The sequence below is a fragment of the Epinephelus lanceolatus genome, chromosome 19, assembly GCF_041903045.1.
Source record: "Epinephelus lanceolatus isolate andai-2023 chromosome 19, ASM4190304v1, whole genome shotgun sequence".
Lineage (NCBI taxonomy): Eukaryota > Metazoa > Chordata > Actinopteri > Perciformes > Serranidae > Epinephelus > Epinephelus lanceolatus.
The window spans coordinates 31,573,252-31,595,298 of record NC_135752.1 but is presented as its reverse complement, the minus strand read 5'-3'; the positions used below and the strand labels follow the sequence as shown (position 1 = coordinate 31,595,298).

General features: G+C 40.0%; 1 protein-coding gene across 6 annotated transcripts in view; it reads left to right on the top strand.

Annotated features, from left to right (window-relative positions):
- The window catches only part of vav2 (vav 2 guanine nucleotide exchange factor), a 280,761-nt gene that overhangs the window by 211,721 nt on the left and 46,993 nt on the right, over positions 1-22,047 (top strand). For all 6 annotated transcript variants that reach the window (XM_033647505.2, XM_078162254.1, XM_078162255.1 and 3 more), the window contains exons 5-8: positions 1,577-1,682; positions 5,733-5,831; positions 7,015-7,083; positions 9,525-9,625. In XM_033647505.2, the coding sequence (XP_033503396.1) occupies positions 1,577-1,682; positions 5,733-5,831; positions 7,015-7,083; positions 9,525-9,625 (375 nt within the window). The remainder of the gene's footprint in view (positions 1-1,576; positions 1,683-5,732; positions 5,832-7,014; positions 7,084-9,524; positions 9,626-22,047) is intronic.

Genomic DNA, 22,047 nt, shown 5'->3' with positions numbered 1-22,047 from the left:
TGTGGAGGCAGGAGTAGAGATTGGTAACTCAAATACACTACAGTCTTTATTTGTTAATTCATTTATTTTACTCAGTTACAAAAAGATGGAGGTGAAAGGGACAGGTGCAGTTAGTTACTGTCGTTTGACCTGTTGATTCTGCCTGCTAATCGAAACGGCTAGAAGTCGAAGCAATCAAGATAATGCTAAGGTAAACCCTTAGCATTCAATTGCAGCAATCATGTCAAAAAGCCCACTCACTCTTAGAGCCATAACTCCCTCTCTCAAATCAGAACATAGATGTACTTTACTTAGATTCAATGTGACTTACACTTTCCGTGGATATATTTGTCTCCCGAGTCCGTCACAAAAAAATCTCCATCAATCTGTTTGAGTAAGACACTTCTTGTAACTGCAGAACCTGCCTAAAAATCATCATCTTGTGCAATCCAGTCACATTTGTCTGTATCTTCAGAGGTACATTGTAAACAGAAACTGCTATTAGCTAATTTATCATACTTTAAATGATGCCAATTTGCCAAAAAACTTACCAGAAAAACTTAAAGTCCAACTTCTTCAGTGCAACCAAGACTTTTTTTAGGCAATTAAATTGTTACAGTTAACTTAAATTAACTTAAAACACTCCAAACATCTATCTATCTATCTATCTATCTCTAACCCAGCTGAGATCTAATGTAACAAATACATGGGCAAGAGTTGGGCAAACAGTATCCATCCATCCATCCATCCATCCATCAGTGTCTTTAGGGACTGACTCACTTTTGGAGCCATCCATCCATCCATGAATTGCATTTCAAGGAATTCCAGGATCTGCAGTTCTGGCACTTCCAGACTTGCTTCATTTTTCAGCCCAGGAAGCTGCCGCTTGTGTACAAGTCATAGCCCTTAGTGTAACTCGCAGAATCCATGGTAACATTATACATGAGCATAATACTGCAGTTGCCATGCTGAAACCCTTGTCCTCCATTATTTAGCAGGCAACTGTTACTACCTTATTTATTTACAGTTTTAATCATTCATTTCCTTTTCGGTGACCTAAAGCTCCCTGGTTATTAACTACATCGATATGGGCCCATTGCCAAAGCATATTCCTGCTGAGGCTTCTTCCCTGCCTCAATAAGTTTCCCAAACAATAATTGCTTTTACAGGACAGAGGGAGATGCAGTGTGCGCTCCCAGAGCATGAGGCTCTTTCCCAGAAGACGCTCCTCTCCACAGTAACTGTCTGTGCTCTGCTGGCTGCTTGCCTAATTAAAGGTCAGTAAGCTAGCTGGGTGCCAAAGCAGCATAAACACATTAAAGGGAAATGCCACTCAATAACGCAACTGAGCTGAGGTTTGTGAACATCAGGCGCTGTGTCCCTTTGCTTTGGAACACCAGTATCCCTCTTCAGGTAGGGCTCGTGAGAGATAATGAGCTCTGCTGGTGAGACTGCTTAGTGCCTCTCAGCTGTCAGAGCTGTCTAATGTGGACGTATGAGCCTTTTGGAGCCAAGTTTAAGGAACCGTCCTCTGAGTGAAGGTTGTGCTTCGATACAGTAACTCATCTAACATGTGAACGTGTGTTTTTTTCCCCAGTGAGCATGACCTGGGTGAGGATGACATCTATGACTGTGTGCCGTGTGAGGACGATGGGGATGATATCTATGAGGACATCATTAAGGTGGAAGTACGACAGCCCATGGTGAGAACATTGTTTCACAATCCCAGGTCTTTTATGATTCGGGATGCTTTGGAGGTCTATGACTGAAAGATCACCTTAGATACCTCGTGTCCATTAGACAACACTTATTACCAGGAAGGATGCAATGAATGAATAGTGCCAAGCAGAGGAAACACTTCGGCCCAATCCCATTTCATATTTTTACCCCCACCCCTAATGAGCACCACCTTGCCCCTTGGAACAGAGTTACAAGGGATAGTGGTTGAAAACTTCCTGTATGAATTGGGGCAACCCTTCAAGCCCCTGATACGTCATTGGTATGGTGGCATTTGCATACACAGACACATTAAGTGTTGGAATTGGTAAAATACCATTTTCTATAGTGGTAATTTCTCTTTTGTGGCCTACAGACAGCCTTTTGTGGTTGTCAGGATGCTCGTAATTGGTTCACAACCTAGGTTTTATGCTATCAATCGATCAAACAAGTCATCAAATAAAATTTAACGCTGCTTTATTATGAGGCATCTATCACTGCTCTGTAGGCTAACGTTAGCAGTGTGTGCTCCTACCCTGCCTGTCTGCATTAATATTTAAGGAACAGTAACGAGTGCAATTACTTCGCTGCACTTAAGTTACCTTTCATGCATCATAGGCCATTAAGCAGAGGGGAATGCAACATGGACATACAGTATATCAAAATGCAGGGCTTTCATGCACAAATTAGCAATAACAATGTAACATTGGCTGGTTAGTTAGCTACAGAGATTTCGGCGTACTAGCGATTTCTTTTGTTATGCTTGCTATAAAGAAACAGACCATAGTAAATTTTAAACGATATTAAACAAATTAAAGATATTATGATAGTTACAGTAATTTTAAAATCTTTTTATTAACAAGAAAATACTTGTTTGGGTTTGTTTTGTGCTTGCACTGCCACCTTACCAATGATCTATGAAACACTTGGTTTTAAGTGTGCCTCCAAAAATGTAGCCCTCAAGGCCTTTGCACAGTGAGTCAGTTTTTTTTTTCTTAAATTCATTTTGTTAATCTGTCATCCGAAGAAAAATTGTTATGCACAGAAACCTTGCACACTGATTCCAATGCATTTTATTGTTCTATTCGTTGTAAAAATTCGCAATACGTGACAAAATAAAAAGACACATTTCCTCCATTGCCTCTCTCCATTGGAGTTACCCATCTCGCTGTCATCACTCCCTCCTGTCTTTCATTTGGCACTGCAGCTGCATGTCCTCCCTCTCTGTCCTCCACACTTTGTGTGCGGTCCACATCCTCCTCCTCTTCATCATCATCAACCTGAACATTACTATCTGACCTGTTGAAAGTGAACTGTCTGAGTTATGAAATTATTCTGGCCTCCCCGTTCCTCTGTCTTGTCCCGGCTGTGTCCTGCCGCCACATTTTCCTCACTGATTCCTGGTCAAACGTCTTTAGAGTCTTTGGACGGATGTGAAAAACGCAGACAATCGAAACTGTTTCAAGAATTTTAATGACGGACGAAAGTTATGGGCTCAGTGTGCAAACCTGGTTGACACAAGGTGAAGTCGTTTTTATTTTTAAACATGCAACAATTTTCTGATGAAGAAACGGACTCAGTGTGCAAAGGCCTTTACACTTCACCCTACTCCTCTATATGAATAAGAATGAGAACACCTTACCCCTAGACACGAACATGCAAAACAGAGTACAGGAAAAGGGTGTATTGGGATTGGGCCTTCCTCTCACTTTTGCATGACATCATATCTCTAAACGCACTGAGATCTCTTTCCTAACTGGTGATGAACTTGACTTCTGACTTGCACTGCTTTGCCTTCCCCATGCTGCAGATCAGATACATGCAGGTGAGTGCTGCTGTGCTTGTGACTCACCACACCCCTGTCAGCTAACTCCCTCCGCACTTCATTAAAAACAAACTCATGGCATCCCAAGAGAATGACCTGCCAGTTAGATTATTGACCCTCGCCTAGGGGTGAAGGAGATCCCATCTGGTTCAAAGTCTGACTCAGGGCCCTTTGGAGACGATTGTGACTTCAGCTCGGTGACTGCAGCTTTAACTGACGTCAGCGAGGACCACCAGCTGCTGCATTGAACCTGAAAACATGAGACAAATAAATATTATCCTGCTGGCACTGAGCCCTGCTTATGACTGGTTGATTACAAGCTGGATTCAGGCCTGTACTGGACATGCATTTGTACATTGTTAGCCCCAGTTTTTTATTATCTGCAGTGGTTATCAACAGCCAAATCTGTTCCAGATGGCTCAGTTAGTTATTCCACAGTCAGGCTGCTCATATCACTCCCACATCTTAGACAATCCACATAGACATGAGGCCTCTGTCGATGTTGGTATTTTTTCACCACAGTCAATAGGGTGAGTCAGTATGCATTACAGTATACTCTCCTCTCAGAGAAGCACATGTTTATGTATATATACCCATGTTCGTACATGGAGACTTACTCAGACATCAGGTCTCTTGAGAAACACTCTCTGTAGATAAGTTTGTATCTTTTCCCCATCTTCCACCGCCCCCTCACAACATGCCTGCTTGCTTGGCTATGACTTAAAATTCTGTGATTCATCTACATGCATATGCCTCGTTCAGCCGGCCAGCCCACACATACAGTGACACACAAAAGCTCACCAGCTCCCAAGCCTCCCTTTTGCTCTAAAGTCAATGTCATCACCACCTCCCTTTACTCTATGCCAGATATGTTTGTAATGCACAGTCCAGCTACTTAACTGCGCAGTCTTCACTTTTCTCCTGACTACATTTAAACACAGACTCTACAGTTTTAGATTTTTGGATGCATTTTTCCTTTTGTTCCAGCAGCATTTGTAAACAGTATGAAAAAATCAATTAGCAAATGGAATGCAGTATTGATAATGAGTGGCTTATCCTGGTGAAGTAAAGTAAAACAGACTCTTGAAACCAGCTAGAGTCATGTAATCCATCACAATCAACATTAAGTCTGCATTCATTTTTATCAATGTTACATTATGGTTGCATGGTAAATTGATTGGATTCGTCTCCACTGCATTATCTCATGCAGATAATGCAATTTAAAAGGAATGTGCAACAATTTTCAAGTGTGTGCTTATAGATTTTAAAGTGTATGGAAATGGCTGCCTGGAATGGTAGTAAATATAAGGTAAAATTTCTGAAACAGCAGCACGGTTTGCAAAATGCTCAGCTGTTAGGATATATGCGTTTTGAGAATCGGTGGTCCTTTTAAAAAACAGTATTTACACTTCAATTTAGATATATACTCAATGAGAATCTGGCATTGGCCTGAACTCATTTTTTTGTACAAATACTACGTAATTTTTTACAGTTATCAAAACATCAATGACATATCGGAGCCAAAAAGGATAGAAAGAAACAGAGCAGGTGGACGGTAGTCATAACCCTGGTCTTTTTTAAATTTTATTTTATTTCATTTGGTGCAATAAAAACTTGGATATTCTCAAAAGAAAAAAAAACAGGTTACACTTAAATGTAGTTAGAAACTCAATGGCCTTAACTCAATTTTTTGTGTAAAAGTCATGTCATTTTTTGCAATTTTCATTTAAAAAAAAAACAAAAAAAAAAAAAAAACAGTCATGATAGTCATGCTGAAAACATCAACGGCATATTAGCCAAAAAAAGAAGGAGAAAGAAATAGAGTTTAAGGACAGGAGTTATTTCATGAGAGAAAAAAATCAGACTTTCTGAGATTTTATTTTATTTATTTCATTTTATTTTATTTGGTACAATAAAAATTTGGATTTTGTCACTTTGTATACCACACCACCTGACTTTCTGGCAGTAAACTTTGTGAGCTTTTTCTTGGAAATGCACTACGTTATCTCAAAGAATATCCATGTTCTTAGTCGTAAATGTATGATTTTAATCTCAGAAATTCTCAGAAGTCATTGTAGGAAATGACAGTTTACAGTAATCTCCATGAAAAAAAACGTATATCTTGACGATGTTATAAATCAAAAGACAATCATAAATCAAAATCATGCAGATTATTTGTCCGGACTCATTATGTTTCCCTTTCTCACCGTAGAAAATGGGTATGTCAGAAGATGACAAAAGAAACTGCTGCTTAGTGGAGATCCAGGAGACTGAAGCAAAGTACTACAAGACTTTAGAGGACATTGAAAAGGTGAGTGACACAACATGCACGTCTGCTATATGTGAACATACATCTGAGTGTGTTGATATGTGTGCATTTTTATCCTGGCACATGCAGTGTTAGAGTTTCCTTTTGTCACTTCTTCTTTGTTGGTGTATCAGGCCTTTGGGCCAGGTCGCAGCATGGAAATGTCAGCTATTGGCAGATTCATTGGGGAGCACAAATGTCACAGGAGCTGATCGATAGGGTTATTATTGGCTCAGCCTCCACAGGAGACACTGCTCCCTTGGGCTTTAAGTATAGACACGCACATCACAGGCTCAAGGACATATATGTGAACACACACACACATACTAGCAACCTCTGTCGGGAAGATTAAGCCTTACACATAATACATGTTCACAGTGTCTTTATGCATAACCCTCTTCAGTAATTACAGTTGCAGTGCTACATTGGACATCACTACTGCCGACAAAAGCCCACAAAACTCAATGTGCATCCCTCGAACAGCTAATTCCATGTGCTTAAAAGCCATAAACTCTCACACACACACACACCATCTCCCTACAATAAACCATCGCTGAGATCAGTGCTGCTAACACATCACTTTCTGCGTTGACAGATTTCATTCACGATTTGATGGAGCGCCACAAATCATCCGCTCCGCTAATTTCATTAAACTAAATGTGTATCCTGTGTTTCCCGCGTTGGACCAACGTGAGCCTAAATGAGAATAAATAACCCTCTCGTGATCAGAGGACTCGTTAAGCTTAATTGAGTTGGGGTTAATAAAGCCTCATTTCTTCATTGCTTCTTAGTTGAGCTATTTGTTACTATTATGATGATGGAATGTGACAACCATAAAACAACGCTGCAGAAACAATAGGCTGGCTTTTCTTCTGTAAGCACAAGTGTGGCATAGAGAGCAGCTACGGTAGATACGGTGTTTTAACCTGAAATTAAATAACTTAATGCATCTTTTAGCATGCAGCTTGGTATTGATTTTCTTTGTTGCTGCAGTTAACTTTAAGTTTTGCTGTCCTTCAAATATATCTTTACAGATGCCTAAAAAGCTTGTCTGGAGCTTAATTTTATTTTATCAATACATATTTGACATGAAAGACAGACAACTCTGAGTTTTAGTATCTGTTACTTAAGAGGAACCTCAGTTATATTTACTCTTTTAACTGATGTGTCTTTTGCTCCTCTGCAGAATTACATGATCCCACTGAAGCAAGTCTTGAGTCCGCAGGACATGGAGGCTATCTTTGTCAATCTTGAGGTGAGTACGCGCTCAAGCAAAGAAAATAATATCTATACAGCATGCCTGGATGTTGCACACACCCAGTGAATAATTCACTGTGTGTATGGATGGCTGAGTGAATGCCAGGATGTGTTGTACATACATCAGGGGTGTAACAGTATGCGAAATTCACGCTCCGATGCGCTGAGATTTCAGCATCACGGTTCATTGTTCAGGAAAACAAATTTCTTTTCACTCTTTTTGAAAAACTTAAAAAAACCATTGGCTCGTGGGCTGAGATTCTTGCTGTACATCTTGGTCAATAATTAATTTACAAGACAATAAGCAACATTTCAGTATTGCAAAAAAAGTTTGTCTAGATTTAAGAAAAGAAAGTGCATATAATACACAGTAACATCTATAACCTACAGAACTCAAGACTAACCAATAACCTAGAGACTAAACTAACCTAATGCTAACTACTAAATGGTCCCAAGACATTTATCTTGGCAGTCATGCTTTCTATCTATCTATTAAACGCCATATTACCCACCAGCTGTCAGCACAAAGGGTGTTTGGGCCTTCTCCAACAGGAGGCTGCCCCCAAACTTTAGAAGTCACTTCTCCCTCACGACCTCATACTGGACTCCATTGCAGAATAAATAACTGCTCATAAGATCCATCTCTTAAAACAAGCTTTCCCATTTTAACTGCAACAACTGCATCTTATTTCATAGCGATTTAGGATAAGACCAGATAAGATCAGATAAAATAATCCTTTATTCATCCCACAGCGGGGACATTACAGCATGAGTAGAAAAAAAGACGAAGCACTATGTAAGTACGTAAAACAAAGAGCAGAATGATAAACAAACAGTGTGATAACACAAAGCAGTATGTGCTACCGCTAAGTATTGTGTGAGGAAAGGAATATTAGAGGTAAGGATTGGACCAGACTCAGAAGATTTCATGAACGAGGGGAGCCAAGAGGATGGGCAATTATCGTGAAGCAGCACCACAGGACACCACTGTATATTTTAAGAGCTAAATTGAAAATATTTGAACAGGGTAATAACAAATTCACTTAGAAAATAATAAACTAAAAAAAAAATAAACTTTGCACACATAAGAAAAAAAGACAGACCTGGGTCTATTGTTCAGTGTCTCTTTAAAAGTCACGGTTCGCAATCCACTCCAGTGTGGGACCGGAAGAAAGGCAGGTATGGTCTCTGTCCTCGAAAATGTGTTCAGTTCAGTCCTACCGCACTTGACGTAGGGGTTCAGTTCACATCCTCCTTACGGCAGCGACAGGTTCTGTATCTCATGGGCCAGGCTTGCCATCCAGTGCTGGAGAAGGTTCTCTCTGAAATCGTCTCTAAATCTCTGGGATCTCCGCTGATGGTTCTGAGATGTCTTCTGAAATCTCAGCTCTTCTTAAGGGCACTCAATAAAAAACCTGACCTATGAATGAGGTCAAGATAAAATTATATTTGTGTTTATTTTATGACCATTATTGATTGTAGAATAAAGCTAGTAAATTCAATTTAATGCTGTACAACATGTTGTTCACTTCAGTTTCAAATCACAACTTCACTCGTAACTAACCAAAATAATTAGCCTGGAGAGCTGTAGTTGTAGTAGGACTCCAAATGCAGTTAAGGTGCATAGAAAAAAAAACAATACAACACAATTAACAGCAAACATTAGCTCACTGATGCACCTTTAAACTATTCCTCAATTGCTAACAGCGATATTCACCAACAAAATACAGTAAGGTTGATCTTGGTCAGCCGTTAAACTGCAGCTAATAATGGCATAAAAACTGCATGGAAACAATATAAATGTCAGTCTCCTTAATACAGCAACATGAAAGAACATGTCCGTTCATCAGCAGTATTTCTTAAACACTATTACATGTCCCGTTTTGAACCGCTAACAAATTTAGCATAGTCAAATGGGTTTTCACATGGTGACATTTAGCACTGAAGCTAGTGGACGTTCACATGCTAATAAGCCGCATGCTAGCGGACGTTCACATGCTAATAAGCCGCGTGACATTCGAACTCAACTCACCAGTGCAATGTAGCAATGTATAGGCTTCACTGCTGGTGCCTCGGTGCTTATTGTATGTTTTATTTCTGATTTTATATTATCTTTTTGTTTTTTTTTTAAGATATTTTTGGGGGCATTTTGCCTTTAATCGATAGGACAGTCAAGTGTGAAAGGGGGAGAGAGAGGGAGTGACATGCAGCAAATGGACACAGGCTGGAGTCGAACCTGGGCCGCTGCGGCAACAGCCTTGTACATGGGGGCGCCTGCTCTATCCACTAAGCCACCGACGCCCCGATTTTATATTCACTAAAGTGAACTTTAAGTGCCATGAAAGGTGCTATTAAATAAAATGTATTATTAATCTAATTATTATAGTTAAGGATGCATTAAAAGGGTAGATTGTAATGATATCTATGATGTTCATTCAGGAAGTAATAAAAGTCCACTTTGCCCTCCTGCGAGCCATCGACCTGAACATGGTTAGTGGAGGAAGTGGCCTGGGGAAGATCTTCCTCGACTTCAAGGAAAGGTTAGTAACCTGAAATTTGTAAATCTTTATTGGTCTATGCTCATGATGTTGGGTGGGTGCACAGAATGTTAAGCCCAGTTCAGACCAAAGATTTGCGACGAGACGAGTTGAAACAGGCAGCTACCTCTGCAACGTTCACCCCAGTGCAACTAGATGAGATGGTGTATCATGTCTATGCAACAAGTCTCTGTACTTCTGTTCTGATTTGCAGCTTTTCAGACTTATTTTGTGGCTGAATATAATTTGTAGCTTCTTAGAATATGAATGAGGATAGTGATAGTGTGGCTACAGCTGCATTTGTAGTAGTGATGAAACAGTGAAAAACATACAGTGAGCAGCAGCAGCGACCACTGGCGCACTGTGTGGATGGAAACAGAGGGCTCAGTGGGGACAGAGCACCTGCTGCAGCAAGCGAACACACCGTCTGCGGCCATTTTGACTTGACCAGTGGACTTCACTACAAGCCAGTTGGCTGAAAAAACAGGTGAAAATGCCTTACAATCTAAAACCAGCCGCCAGCGATTTGACCAGTTGAGTTGCAGGTGACACCATCAGCTGGCGTGAGTCGAGCTCAGACGGCTGCAACTTTTCTCTGCGACGTTCTAAAACGATTCCATCTCGTTGCGAATCTTCGGTCTGAACTGAGCCTTAAAATCCACTTGTATTTGTGAGGAAGCTGCATTCTCGATCCTACCCTTTAAGATTCAGGACAAGCATTTGCTTGTCACAGTTATATTACCTGCACTGTGGTGTTTCCTCTTACTGTACACTACCACATTATTACCACTTGGTAAGTTTTATCTTCTTAGAACATGTGAAAGTTCTTCTGAAAATCAACTTGTTTCAAGTATTTGCTAAAATCAGGTTTCATATTTTGTCAAGTGCAGCCACCTGCAGAATCTGTTCTGTTTCAAGATGGAAATCATCCTCTGCACCCCACCATTTATAAATGACATGCAACCTTCTGTTTTAGTGGTTTCGCACATTACCATCCCACTACTTTTTACTCTACCCTCATTGTCACAGTCATGGTAATTTAAAACACCTGTACTACAATTACTGTATCTATATACGTAACTGTTAATATTCCATTTAGCTTTGCTTTTTATTTCCTTCTTTAGTGTTCTGTTTTATTGCCTACTTTATTGTTCATATCATAATTTAAACATTTTAAATATCTGTTAATAGATTTCCTGTGTGTGTATTATGTTGGGGGCTACACCTACACTTCATTTTACAAGTTGAAATATTCTCACTACTCAGACATACTTGTATAGAAAAAGGGAGATGTGCTTCAACTATGGGATTCTCTGGCAAGTGCTAAACCCAAAATCTAGGGAGCCTCTTCCAAAAATATAGCCCTGTTTGCACCAAACACTTTAAGTATTTGGAGCCAACAGTAACCCTTCAGACATGGTACCTAGACCCTGGTATTTCCACTGCAAACAGTAACCATAAATGTGGGCGGGGTTGTTGTCACTCCATCCAGCACTCACTGTATTTTCTCCTTTATCAGTCTGCACCTCGTTTATCGTCCACAGAACGAGGCTGCACGCCGCCATTTTCAGAACAAAATAAAACAGGCTGCAATGAGAGTCTCTCTCCATGGGATATTTAAAAATAGCAGGTTTGTGCATTTACTCCTTCTCAGGCAAGCTCAGGGGTTTAGTGTTGCCAGTAGAGTAGTGTTTCCACAGGAACGACACTTTGCGACGCCTTTCTCTCCTAGTGAGTATTAGAATATATGAAGTTCACATAATCCAGCTGAAATTAATACATATAAACACTTGAAGATCCACTTATTACTAGAAGTGTATGTTATATAAAAACTAGAGTGAGAGCCAAGTAGTCACATGGAATATTTAGGTGTGCTGATGGATTCACGTCGTCAACTTATGCATTGAGTAACATTACAAGTTAACGTTCTACCTTAAAAGTCGCTGGCAGTGGGCCCAGTGAATTAAATTATTTTTTTCTCTGACTACAGTTACTTTCCTTTCATTTTATAGGTACAGTTTACAAATAAAGCTCTCCACAGTATGAACAGTGGTTACATGAGCCTCAAAACCAGCCACAACTCAGCCCTCAGCAGAGTGACCGTCCTCTATTGACCAATCAACAGACTGCAGTGTTCACAGCTCCACCTTTTAGAACCAGATCTCTGTGCTAGGTACCCCAACAGCGGGGGGACCAAAATTGGGGACAGTATGAAATGGTTCTATTGGTACCATCCACAACTTTTCTCATTAGAAATGGGGGGAAAAGCGTACCGAAGTGTACTGTACCATTCGGTGGAGACGGTGGAGGCCTAAGTGAAAAGGTAGCACATCCCAGTGTACGGGTTCAATTCTGTAATCTACACAAGGACAGAGAGAATTAACTCTGCCCTTGTGTATATTTCTGAATTGTATACTTAAAATGCTCTGAAACAGTCTAGTGTCTGTTGTGATTCGAGCCAAATAAACAAGTGAAATGTGAGTCTGTCCTCCATGACTTGGAAATTTGAGATGTGCTACATTTTCAGATTCAGTTTTTAGAATATGTTTCACTTGATTTAAGAACATCATTTTTGAATGACTTCATGAAAAGGAGATTTCTGTGGCGTGGGGATTATAAAACATTGTGAACCGGGAAAGCTGAGGTTTATTAGCGAACAGGGTTTTCTCTCAGATGGATCTCCATCTTGCCCAGCTGCTGAATAACGTGTGGATAATTTGCATCCCTGAGGGGAGCAGTGATTTGCTTCCCTGCTGTGCCGAGTGCGGCTGCTTCATAGGTAATTGTAATGATGGTGATGATAGGTTCTGGCCCCGGTCATGATTCCATACGCAGCCACGGCTATGCCACTGTCCCCGAATGATACACCCATTACTGCTGGAGTGAGTCACACACTTCACTGCGCATGTGTACCTGTTCTTGCATACATAAGCGTGTATTATTATTCCTCTGTGTGGTGATCCTGATAGCACACATACTTTTTTCCCCTTCTTAACCCTCCAACCTGAAACAGGCAGTCACTGTGTTTCTTTGGGCGACGTCACTTTGCATAGTTTATAGGCTCGTCGCAGGCCTCTTCCTTAAGCCTAGGGGGCCGTGTTACACAAAGTTGGTGTGACACTACAGACTCTATTCCTACTAATGGACAGAGGCAGGCACATACCGTCTCCCTCTTTCCCCACACACGCATGCACACACTACTACTGTATCTCCTTCCTTGTTTCGCTCATCTGAATCTTTGATCTGATTGAGCAGTGGTTGGAAATCTGCATTTGCACGCAATCCCAGATAAGGTCCAGCTAGCCAGAGATCCCTGTAGAGGACTGGGAGGTTGTCTCGTGAAAGCTCAGAAGACGCACATGGAGAAACAAATGCAGGGAAAAGATAGGACGGGGGTTAAGCAGAGATAGTAGTTTCTACAGTTCCATCTTTTACATTGTTAATTAAGTAGATTCAGACTGGGGTTTTGGGTGTTTCTATACAAGAGGGAGCATTGTGAGGCCCTTTTTGAGGTTAAAATAACTACAAATAAATGTAAGTAAAGCTGAGCTCCTCCTTTGTTTCTGTTTTTCTAATGTTAAAGGGATAGTGCACACAAAAATGAAAATTCAGCCATTATCTACTCACCCATATGCCGAGGGAGGCTCAGGTGAAGTTTTAGAGTCCTCACAACACTTCCGGAGATCCAAGGGGAGAGGAGGTAGCAACACAACTCCACCTAATGGAGGCTGATGTCCAAAAACACATAATTGAAACCACAAAATATCTCCATACTGCTTGTCCATAGTGATCCAAGTGTCCTGAAGCCCCGACATAAAAAGTTGTTTGGAAAAACGTCATTTGAACTCTGTTTTTAGCCTCATTGTAGCTTGTAGCTCGCACTGCCTCTCTGGGCAGTGTGCTCACGTGTGCGTGCTTGCGGCAGGGAGTTCAAATGACATTTTTCCAAACAATTTTTTACGTCGGGGCTTCAGGACACTTGGATCACTACGGACAAGCAGTATGGAGATATTTTGTGGTTTCAATTATGTGTTTTTTGGACGTTTGAATCTGGGGTGCCGTAAGCCTCATATATTGCATGTTTTGGTTTTGCTAGCTTATTTTTTTGGACGCATGAAATTCAAAAACCATTTACATTAATCTCCCACTATAACAGCCTCCACTTCACTCCACTCTTCTTGGAGGACTTTCCACAAGATTTTGATACTTGGCTGTGAAGATTGGCTCCCATTGAGTCACAAGAGCATGTGGTCCAGCACTGATTCAGTGATGAGGCCTGGCTCACAGTTGGCACTACATTTCATCCCGAAGGTGTTGGGTTGGTGAGTCTGCGCAGGCCAGGCCAGTTCTTCCACACCAGCCAAGGAAAACAATTTTTCGATGGACCAAGCTTTGTGCATGGAGGCATTGTTGGGTTGAAACAAGACTGTCGGCAAAAAGTTGGAATCACACTTCCAGTGTTTAGGGAGTGTTAGAAAACAGGCTGCAATTTATGTCCACCAAAAATGCAGATTTTTGCCACTAAAAGGCTCAGAGGGAACTTACAGAAAGCACCCTCACAGAGATAGACCTTTTGGTTAAAGGCTAATACCCCTTTTTAACCAGAAACAGCCCCGAAATCACCATAGCCAATTTCACCAGACTCCATTCAAATAAACAGTAATTGCAGTGTATATAGAGCCAGCATATTTTTACATCTAACTGGTTGAATTAAGGGTTTACTTTAAGCAAACCACAGTTGGTGATTATTGGAATGATGGAAAAACAAACCAAGACAGTTTTTTAAATTTTATTTAGTTTCAGTCGCCATTTAATGACACATGTTTGTGATGATAAATTAATGTTCATTTAAATGGAGTCTGGTAGGTTTGGCATCGGGGAGTTGGTTTCTGATTTAGCAAAAAAGATCTTACTCTTTAATAAAGAGGTCACGCTCAAGTACTCCTTGTGTTAGGCTGCAGTTTCTACAGTTCAAGGTTTTACCCAGAGTCCATGTCAGCAAATCTGAACTATTTGAAATGTATCCTAACATTGTGGACCAATATGACAGACTCCATGCCTCTTATTGTAACTTGAGTCATATTTTCTTCTTCTGCCCCAGACTACACAAATTCTGGACTGACTTTTCTGTGGTTTTAACAAAGGTTTATGGAGTCCAGATAAAAATGGATTCATCTGAAGAACGCCAAATTAACTCCTCACAGTCAGAAATACTAGCCCGTACTTCCCTTTTGGCGAGATGTTGCATTTTACTTTTTTACTTTCTCCTAAGCCCCATCTATATCGCTGTGGCTTAAATATGTGATGTCCTTTCTTAAATTTGAGAAACTATGTTTAACAGTGAAAGGCTCCTCTGATAAGTTTACTCAGAAATTAAGTTCTTTTATAAAATAATTTAACTACTTTAATTTTATTCATTTTATACTTTAATCTACTTTAATTTTATACTTAAATTTTATACATTTTATACTTAAATTTTATATATATTTTTAATACATTTTGTACCCCCCTTTATTTTTGTTCATTTTAATATAATATATTTATTTATAATAAATTTAGATAATTAATTTAGAAATTAGAAATTAATTCATTTGTCTTGAATTTATTATTTACTATTCTTTAATTTGATTTTAATTATTCTATCTATCTACCTTTCCTTCTTTCCCAAACTTACTTTGGGGGTTACTTACAACCAGACAAGACTACACATTTCATTGGGGAGTCTTGTTTGGAAAAATACTTAATAACATTTGCATAAGTCATCGCTATTTCATTTATTTATTTATTTTCAATGCAGAGACAATTTTTTTGTTCCTGTTCTGTTTACCAAAAGAAGGAATGCTTTTAATTCTCTGTTTTTTGTTATCCATCTATCCCTGATAAAAAGATAAAGAAAAAAAGAGGTCTATATCTATAGGGATAATTTCCTTAAGTTGTCAGACACTTAAAATAATAATCTGAGCATGTCAATGGGAAAAACAAACGCATTTAGTGGACGTATATTGACGGTGTGCTAATGCCACGAATATGGTTACATTGCAGATTGTTTGGCAGCCCTCTTACTCAATACTGGGCCAGTTTCAAAAGCTGTTGTTCCCATTGGTCACTTAGACACAAAAACATGGGAAAATAGGTACCAGCTTGCAAAATATCAAATTTACCCTTTAAGATATCCTTTCACTGGAACTAAATTGCACAGATCTTTAAAAAGAGCCCCAATCCAAAGGTACGTGCATAGTGTACCTGTGTATTGAATTTTAACCTTCTTCCTTTGACAGAAATATCTAGCATTTCCCTCCTATTCATAAACAAATTTGCTGATGACATACAGTTCATTGTTAATATTTGTCTCTAGCGACATTCTCGAAAATGCAACCCAGGGTTATTTTAAGAAAACAGTTCATTAGATTTGCAGATTCTGTGCGTCACAGGCTTCGACTCTCTTCATGTGATTGACATGTATACCTGCCTCATTATGAGCCACTGCGGTGTCTTGTCTCTCTGTGGTGATAAGCAACATAGACCAGGGGATTTGGACTCGCACAGGATGGCTCTCATCAGACATCTTGGCGATTTTCTGGAGGACCTGGCTTGGCATAATTAATTTGGTTATCTATGCTTGTAAGTCCCTGTGACCTTTACAACAATGAGCTTGTTTCTTTTTTTTCTCAGGTTGGTGCAAAAGATGGAAAGGTTTTGTTTTTTTTTTCCGTCTTCTGTTTGTCATTGAACTGAATGCCAAGCTGAAAATGTCACTGGTTTATCTCGACTACTTCTCCATTCTTAAACAGCCAGAACCTGGCTGAATGGAAAAGTGTGCTTGGGAAGTTCCATAAACTAAATGGGCATCTAAGCACCCTCTTGTTGATATCATCATTTGCAACATTTCCCAGCTCATTTCCGGAGTAATCTGGCACCCTGATATCCTTGCAGTGCCTAATCATGGCTGCACTATGAGTCTCTTTATTGGAGGTCTTTGCTCCATGTTCTCCTCCATTTGCTGTGTGCTGGATATGTTGAGTGGAGGTGAGGGGGTCCCAATGCCATGTGTCAGAGAATATTAGCTGGCTCCACAGCCTGTCACTTCTGGTTTGCTTGGAGATTGGCTTGGCTCGAAGGACTCCACGAGGGTGGGGGGTGAAGGCCCAGGGCACAGTTACTCAAAATTGCATTTTCTGTGAAATAACATGCACGACAGAGTCCTCATTATGAAAGAGGCCAGCGCAGCAGGGCGATATCACTGGCACCGGAAAGAATACAAACAAGCAAGTTTTTACTGCAACAGCAAACTCTCTAACCCAAAGGAAAACTGTCTCCAACAACACAAATTGTACTCGCACCTGTTAGTGAGCTTTTTTTCAATTTTGGACTTCAGTAGGTTTTGTAATGACATAAGGGAAAACTTGTCAGTTGGCTCTACTAGGAGAAAAAAACATGTCAGTTTTTATTTGCAAGTTAATGCTTCAAACATTAAGGTTCAGTGTGGAATTTCTGACCTGTAGTAAAGCTATGGAGTAGGTTTATATATATATATATATATATATATATATATATATATATATATACAGTACAGGCCAAAAGTTTGGACACACCTTCTCATTCAATGCATTTTCTTTATTTTCATGACTATTTACATTGTAGATTCTCACTGAAGGCATCAAAACTATGAATGAACACACGTGGAGTTATGTACTTAACAAAAAAAGGTGAAATAACTGAAAACATGTTTTATATTCTAGTTTCTTCAAAATAGCCACCCTTTGCTCTGATTACTGCTTTGCACACTCTTGGCATTCTCTCCATGAGCTTCAAGAGGTAGTCACCTGAAATGGTTTCCACTTCACAGGTGTGCCTTATCAGGGTTAATTAGTGGAATTTCTTGCTTTATCAATGGGGTTGGGACCATCAGTTGTGTTGTGCAGAAGTCAGGTTAATACACAGCCGACAGCCCTATTGGACAACTGTTAAAATTCATATTATGGCAAGAACCAATCAGCTAACTAAAGAAAAACGAGTGGCCATCATTACTTTAAGAAATGAAGGTCAGTCAGTCCGGAAAATTGCAAAAACTTTAAATGTGTCCCCAAGTGGAGTCGCAAAAACCATCAAGCGCTACAATGAAACTGGCACACATGAGGACCGACCCAGGAAAGGAAGACCAAGAGTCACCTCTGCTTCTGAGGATAAGTTCATCCAAGTCACCAGCCTCAGAAATCGCAAGTTAACAGCAGCTCAGATCAGAGACCAGATGAATGCCACACAGAGTTCTAGCAGCAGACCCATCTCTAGAACAACTGTTAAGAGGAGACTGTGCGAATCAGGCCTTCATGGTCAAATAGCTGCTAGGAAACCACTGCTAAGGAGAGGCAACAAGCAGAAGAGATTTGTTTGGGCCAAGAAACAGAAGGAATGGACATTAGACCAGTGGAAATCTGTGCTTTGGTCTGATGAGTCCAAATTTGAGATCTTTGGTTCCAACCGCCGTGTCTTTGTGAGACGCAGAAAAGGTGAACGGATGGATTCCACATGCCTGGTTCCCACTGTGAAGCATGGAGGAGGAGGTGTGATGGTGTGGGGGTGTTTTGCTGGTGACACTGTTGGGGATTTATTCAAAATTGAAGGCACACTGAACCAGCATGGCTACCACAGCATCCTGCAGCGACATGCAATCCCATCCGGTTTGCGTTTAGTTGGACGATCATTTATTTTTCAACAGGACAATGACCCCAAACACACCTCCAGGCTGTGTAAGGGCTATTTGACCAAGAAGGAGAGTGATGGAGTGCTGCGGCAGATGACCTGGCCTCCACAGTCACCGGACCTGAACCCAATCGAGATGGTTTGGGGTGAGCTGGACCGCAGAGTGAAGGCAAAGGGGCCAACAAGTGCTAAACACCTCTGGGAACTCCTTCAAGACTGTTGGAAAACCATTTCAGGTGACTACCTCTTGAAGCTCATGGAGAGAATGCCAAGAGTGTGCAAAGCAGTAATCAGAGCAAAGGGTGGCTATTTTGAAGAAACTAGAATATAAAACATGTTTTCAGTTATTTCACCTTTTTTTGTTAAGTACATAACTCCACATGTGTTCATTCATAGTTTTGATGCCTTCAGTGAGAATCTACAATGTAAATAGTCATGAAAATAAAGAAAACGCATTGAATGAGAAGGTGTGTCCAAACTTTTGGCCTGTACTGTATATATATTTATATATATGACTGAGTCTCTGTTTAGTTGTCTAGTGCAAGTGCACAAAACCAGCAAAGGCAGAGACAAAGAAGGGTGCAAGCCAGTGGCGGCTGCTGGTCTTTCAAACACGGGAAGCTCACATTAAGTTTATGTCATAAAATCTGTCATATTGTAGCGGGGCAGTAATTTATAAAAGGAACATTTAATTGAAGCCCTTTTTCAACCACGTTGTCTCATAGGAATGCTTGGAGGCACCATGCCGACACGAGAATGTACGACAGGGAGGTTGTGTTTGAAAACTGGTGATAAACAGCTGACATTTGAACATCATAGTCATGATGATAAATGCATCCTAGCGCACATTTAATGCAATGTAAATTCTTATGTTAATGTAAATCCAATAGTGCACATTTGACCATTTCTACTATGAAATTTTAGGGGACGTTCAGCCTCCCATGTCGTCGCAGAGCAGTCGCCCCTGGTGCAAGCGAGTAAACATGGATGTAAAAAACAATACAAGATATAAAACACATTAAAAGATCATCTTTGCAAATTTGAGGAAGGAATAGAGGTGTGCCATATAATCCTGTTCACGATAATTCCATTATATATAATTTTTAATATCATATGAAAAATTCAGATATTAGCGATATTTAGATTTGTTGACATATTGATGTCATACTGTTACCCACGGCAACAACAAGCATGGCTGAAGGTTAAATTATTACAGACTCCGCGGTGGTTCCAAAAAGAGGAGCAGCTTCAGCAGTGTGGAATAAATTGTGGCTTCCTGAATGTTTTATGAACAGCCCTGGACTCTTTTAGTGAGTTACTGCTCAGAGGAAACTCGTTCAGCGGCTCCTCTGGCAGCAGCACAGTGTCTCTATCTCTCCTCTCTCACCGTGCGCACACAGGAGTCGGTGTCGTCAAGTGATTTTGTCATAAACCCACATGCAGCTCGACAAAAATCTCCATATATGTGAATGTGCGATAGTTGTGGTGTCATAACAGCCTGTCACAGGTTACAGCATGATGATTAGAGGAGAAATGGCAGAACATAAAGGTCCAGGTGGAAAAACAATAACTCAATCATTTAGGATTTGACTAAAAGGAGAGAGATGAGAGATCATTGTTTAGTTTTACTGAATATTTGAAGGCAAACTGTAAAACTATATCACTTGTTTAGTTGCAATACTGTTTTCTTAAATTAATAATATTTTTTATAAATCTAATTTGTCATATCGTCAAGAATATCGTTATCGCAAAAATACCCTGAAATATCGTGATATTATTTTAGGGCCATATCGCTCTCCCCTAGGAAGGAATGTATTCAGCACTTTCATTAGATCTCAAAGATGAACACAATACGTTTTGATGAGTGACAGTTAATATAAGCATAACTTGTTTGTTTACAAGAAATTCCCCAGGGTGCATTTCATGGGCCCATCCTGCTGGCTGGAATTTGTCTTTGTTGTTTCCTTGAGCTTGTAATCCTGGCTCATCATTAGAAATCTCACCTGAATTATCTTTACATTTTTAGTAATTAGAGGAAAATCAACATCTGCTCAAACGCATAAGAAGACGTGATGAACACAGAAACCACATCAAACCAGGCAGCATTTGCATCAGTAATACTCCGCTCTTGCACATGTTGTACCTTTGGAATCTCACTGCGATTGTTTGGCTTTGTTACTGTTTGAATATTCTGCATGAGGTGTTTAGACTAATGATGTGAAGCTCTTCAAGGTTGCTGTGGTTGTTTTGGAAAAGGTTGACATGTAGCTTCATTAGCTTGGACTGCCCAAAGTAATATTTGCAGTTTAATTAAGATACTGAATCCTGAAGTTACACTATTATCCTTGCAGTAGGGTGTTTTAGATTGCACAGATTCCAGCAGAGATACAAAGAGAAAACAGGAAATGATGACTCATTACCTCTCGCCGCGACGCGTTCAGATGTGGTGTCATGTAAGGAGTGTGCTTATCACGGTGTCACGGACTAATTACAGATGACTGGGCTGAGAGAGGATGCATGCTGCAGTGTGCTTGTGTGTCATCATCCCTTTTGTTCCACCGCCTGTCTCAGTGAAGAGGACCAAGCCTCTGACTAGCCTCTCAAGTCTCAGACGAAAGGCTGTTATTAAATGTGTATGATATCATTTGTTTTCACGCAACATGGCGTCTAAAGATCCAGTTCTGATTTGACTAGTTGTGAGTGATGCAGTGACCTTGGGTGTGATGCCACTCATCTTTTGTGTGAAGTACAAAATAATAGATTATTTTCTATACATGCAGCATTTTACTCCTCCCCTCACCGAGGCTGAACACTCAACTAATCCATTTAGAAATACAGTGGTACTTCACTGACCTCTTTGCATGTCAGACATGTCAACATCCATTGAATTCCCTCAGAAGAAATAGGTGCTATTATAATATTTTATCCTTTTAAATCTCATGAATTAAAGTCTTTAAGAACCCTTCTACCAAAATGAATAAAAAATAACCAGCTTTAACATTTGAGAGCACTTGTCCTGCACTAAATGTAAATTAGTGGCCTAGCTATTACATTTTTTTCTGATAAAACAAACAGCAAGAGAGAGATTCAAGTGGATTATCATGCTTTTGAATTAATACCTTACATCTGTTTTTGCCATTTTTGGACAGAAGAAAACACATTCCTTTGACATATACCGCTATATTAAGCTCTTACAGCAAACATTTTACAGACAATAGCCTATGTATTTACACATTCGGCTGACGTGACAACATTAATTTAGAGTTTAATGTAAGTCTAATATTATCTATCCTTTTAGCTCTCCTTTTTCCACTGTCACCTTACACCAACATCAGGCTCTTTAGCAGTTGCTAACGTTGTATTGGCTTCCACTTGGTGCTAAACAGGCAGCCTAACGTGGGTTTATCAGAGCTTGTTTGATGAATTATTGATAAGAAGCCGCTTACAAAACTCTGCTAATTCAGTGCCAAATACATTTCCTTTCCCTCTGGAGTCTTAAAAATAAAAGTCCCCCGTTATTTTGTAATGTGAAAACTTTTATTGTGAAGCAGCAAAATAAGGAAATGTTAAGTTTTCGAGCAGCAACTTCACACAACTTCTACTACGGCTGATAGCGAACATGAAACAGTAAAATAAAGCAGATATCTAAAGCAGGAGAGAAACTAAACTCAAAACCACAGAGATTCAGTTAGAAGCTACAGATGTACTGAGAGCTGAGCACACAG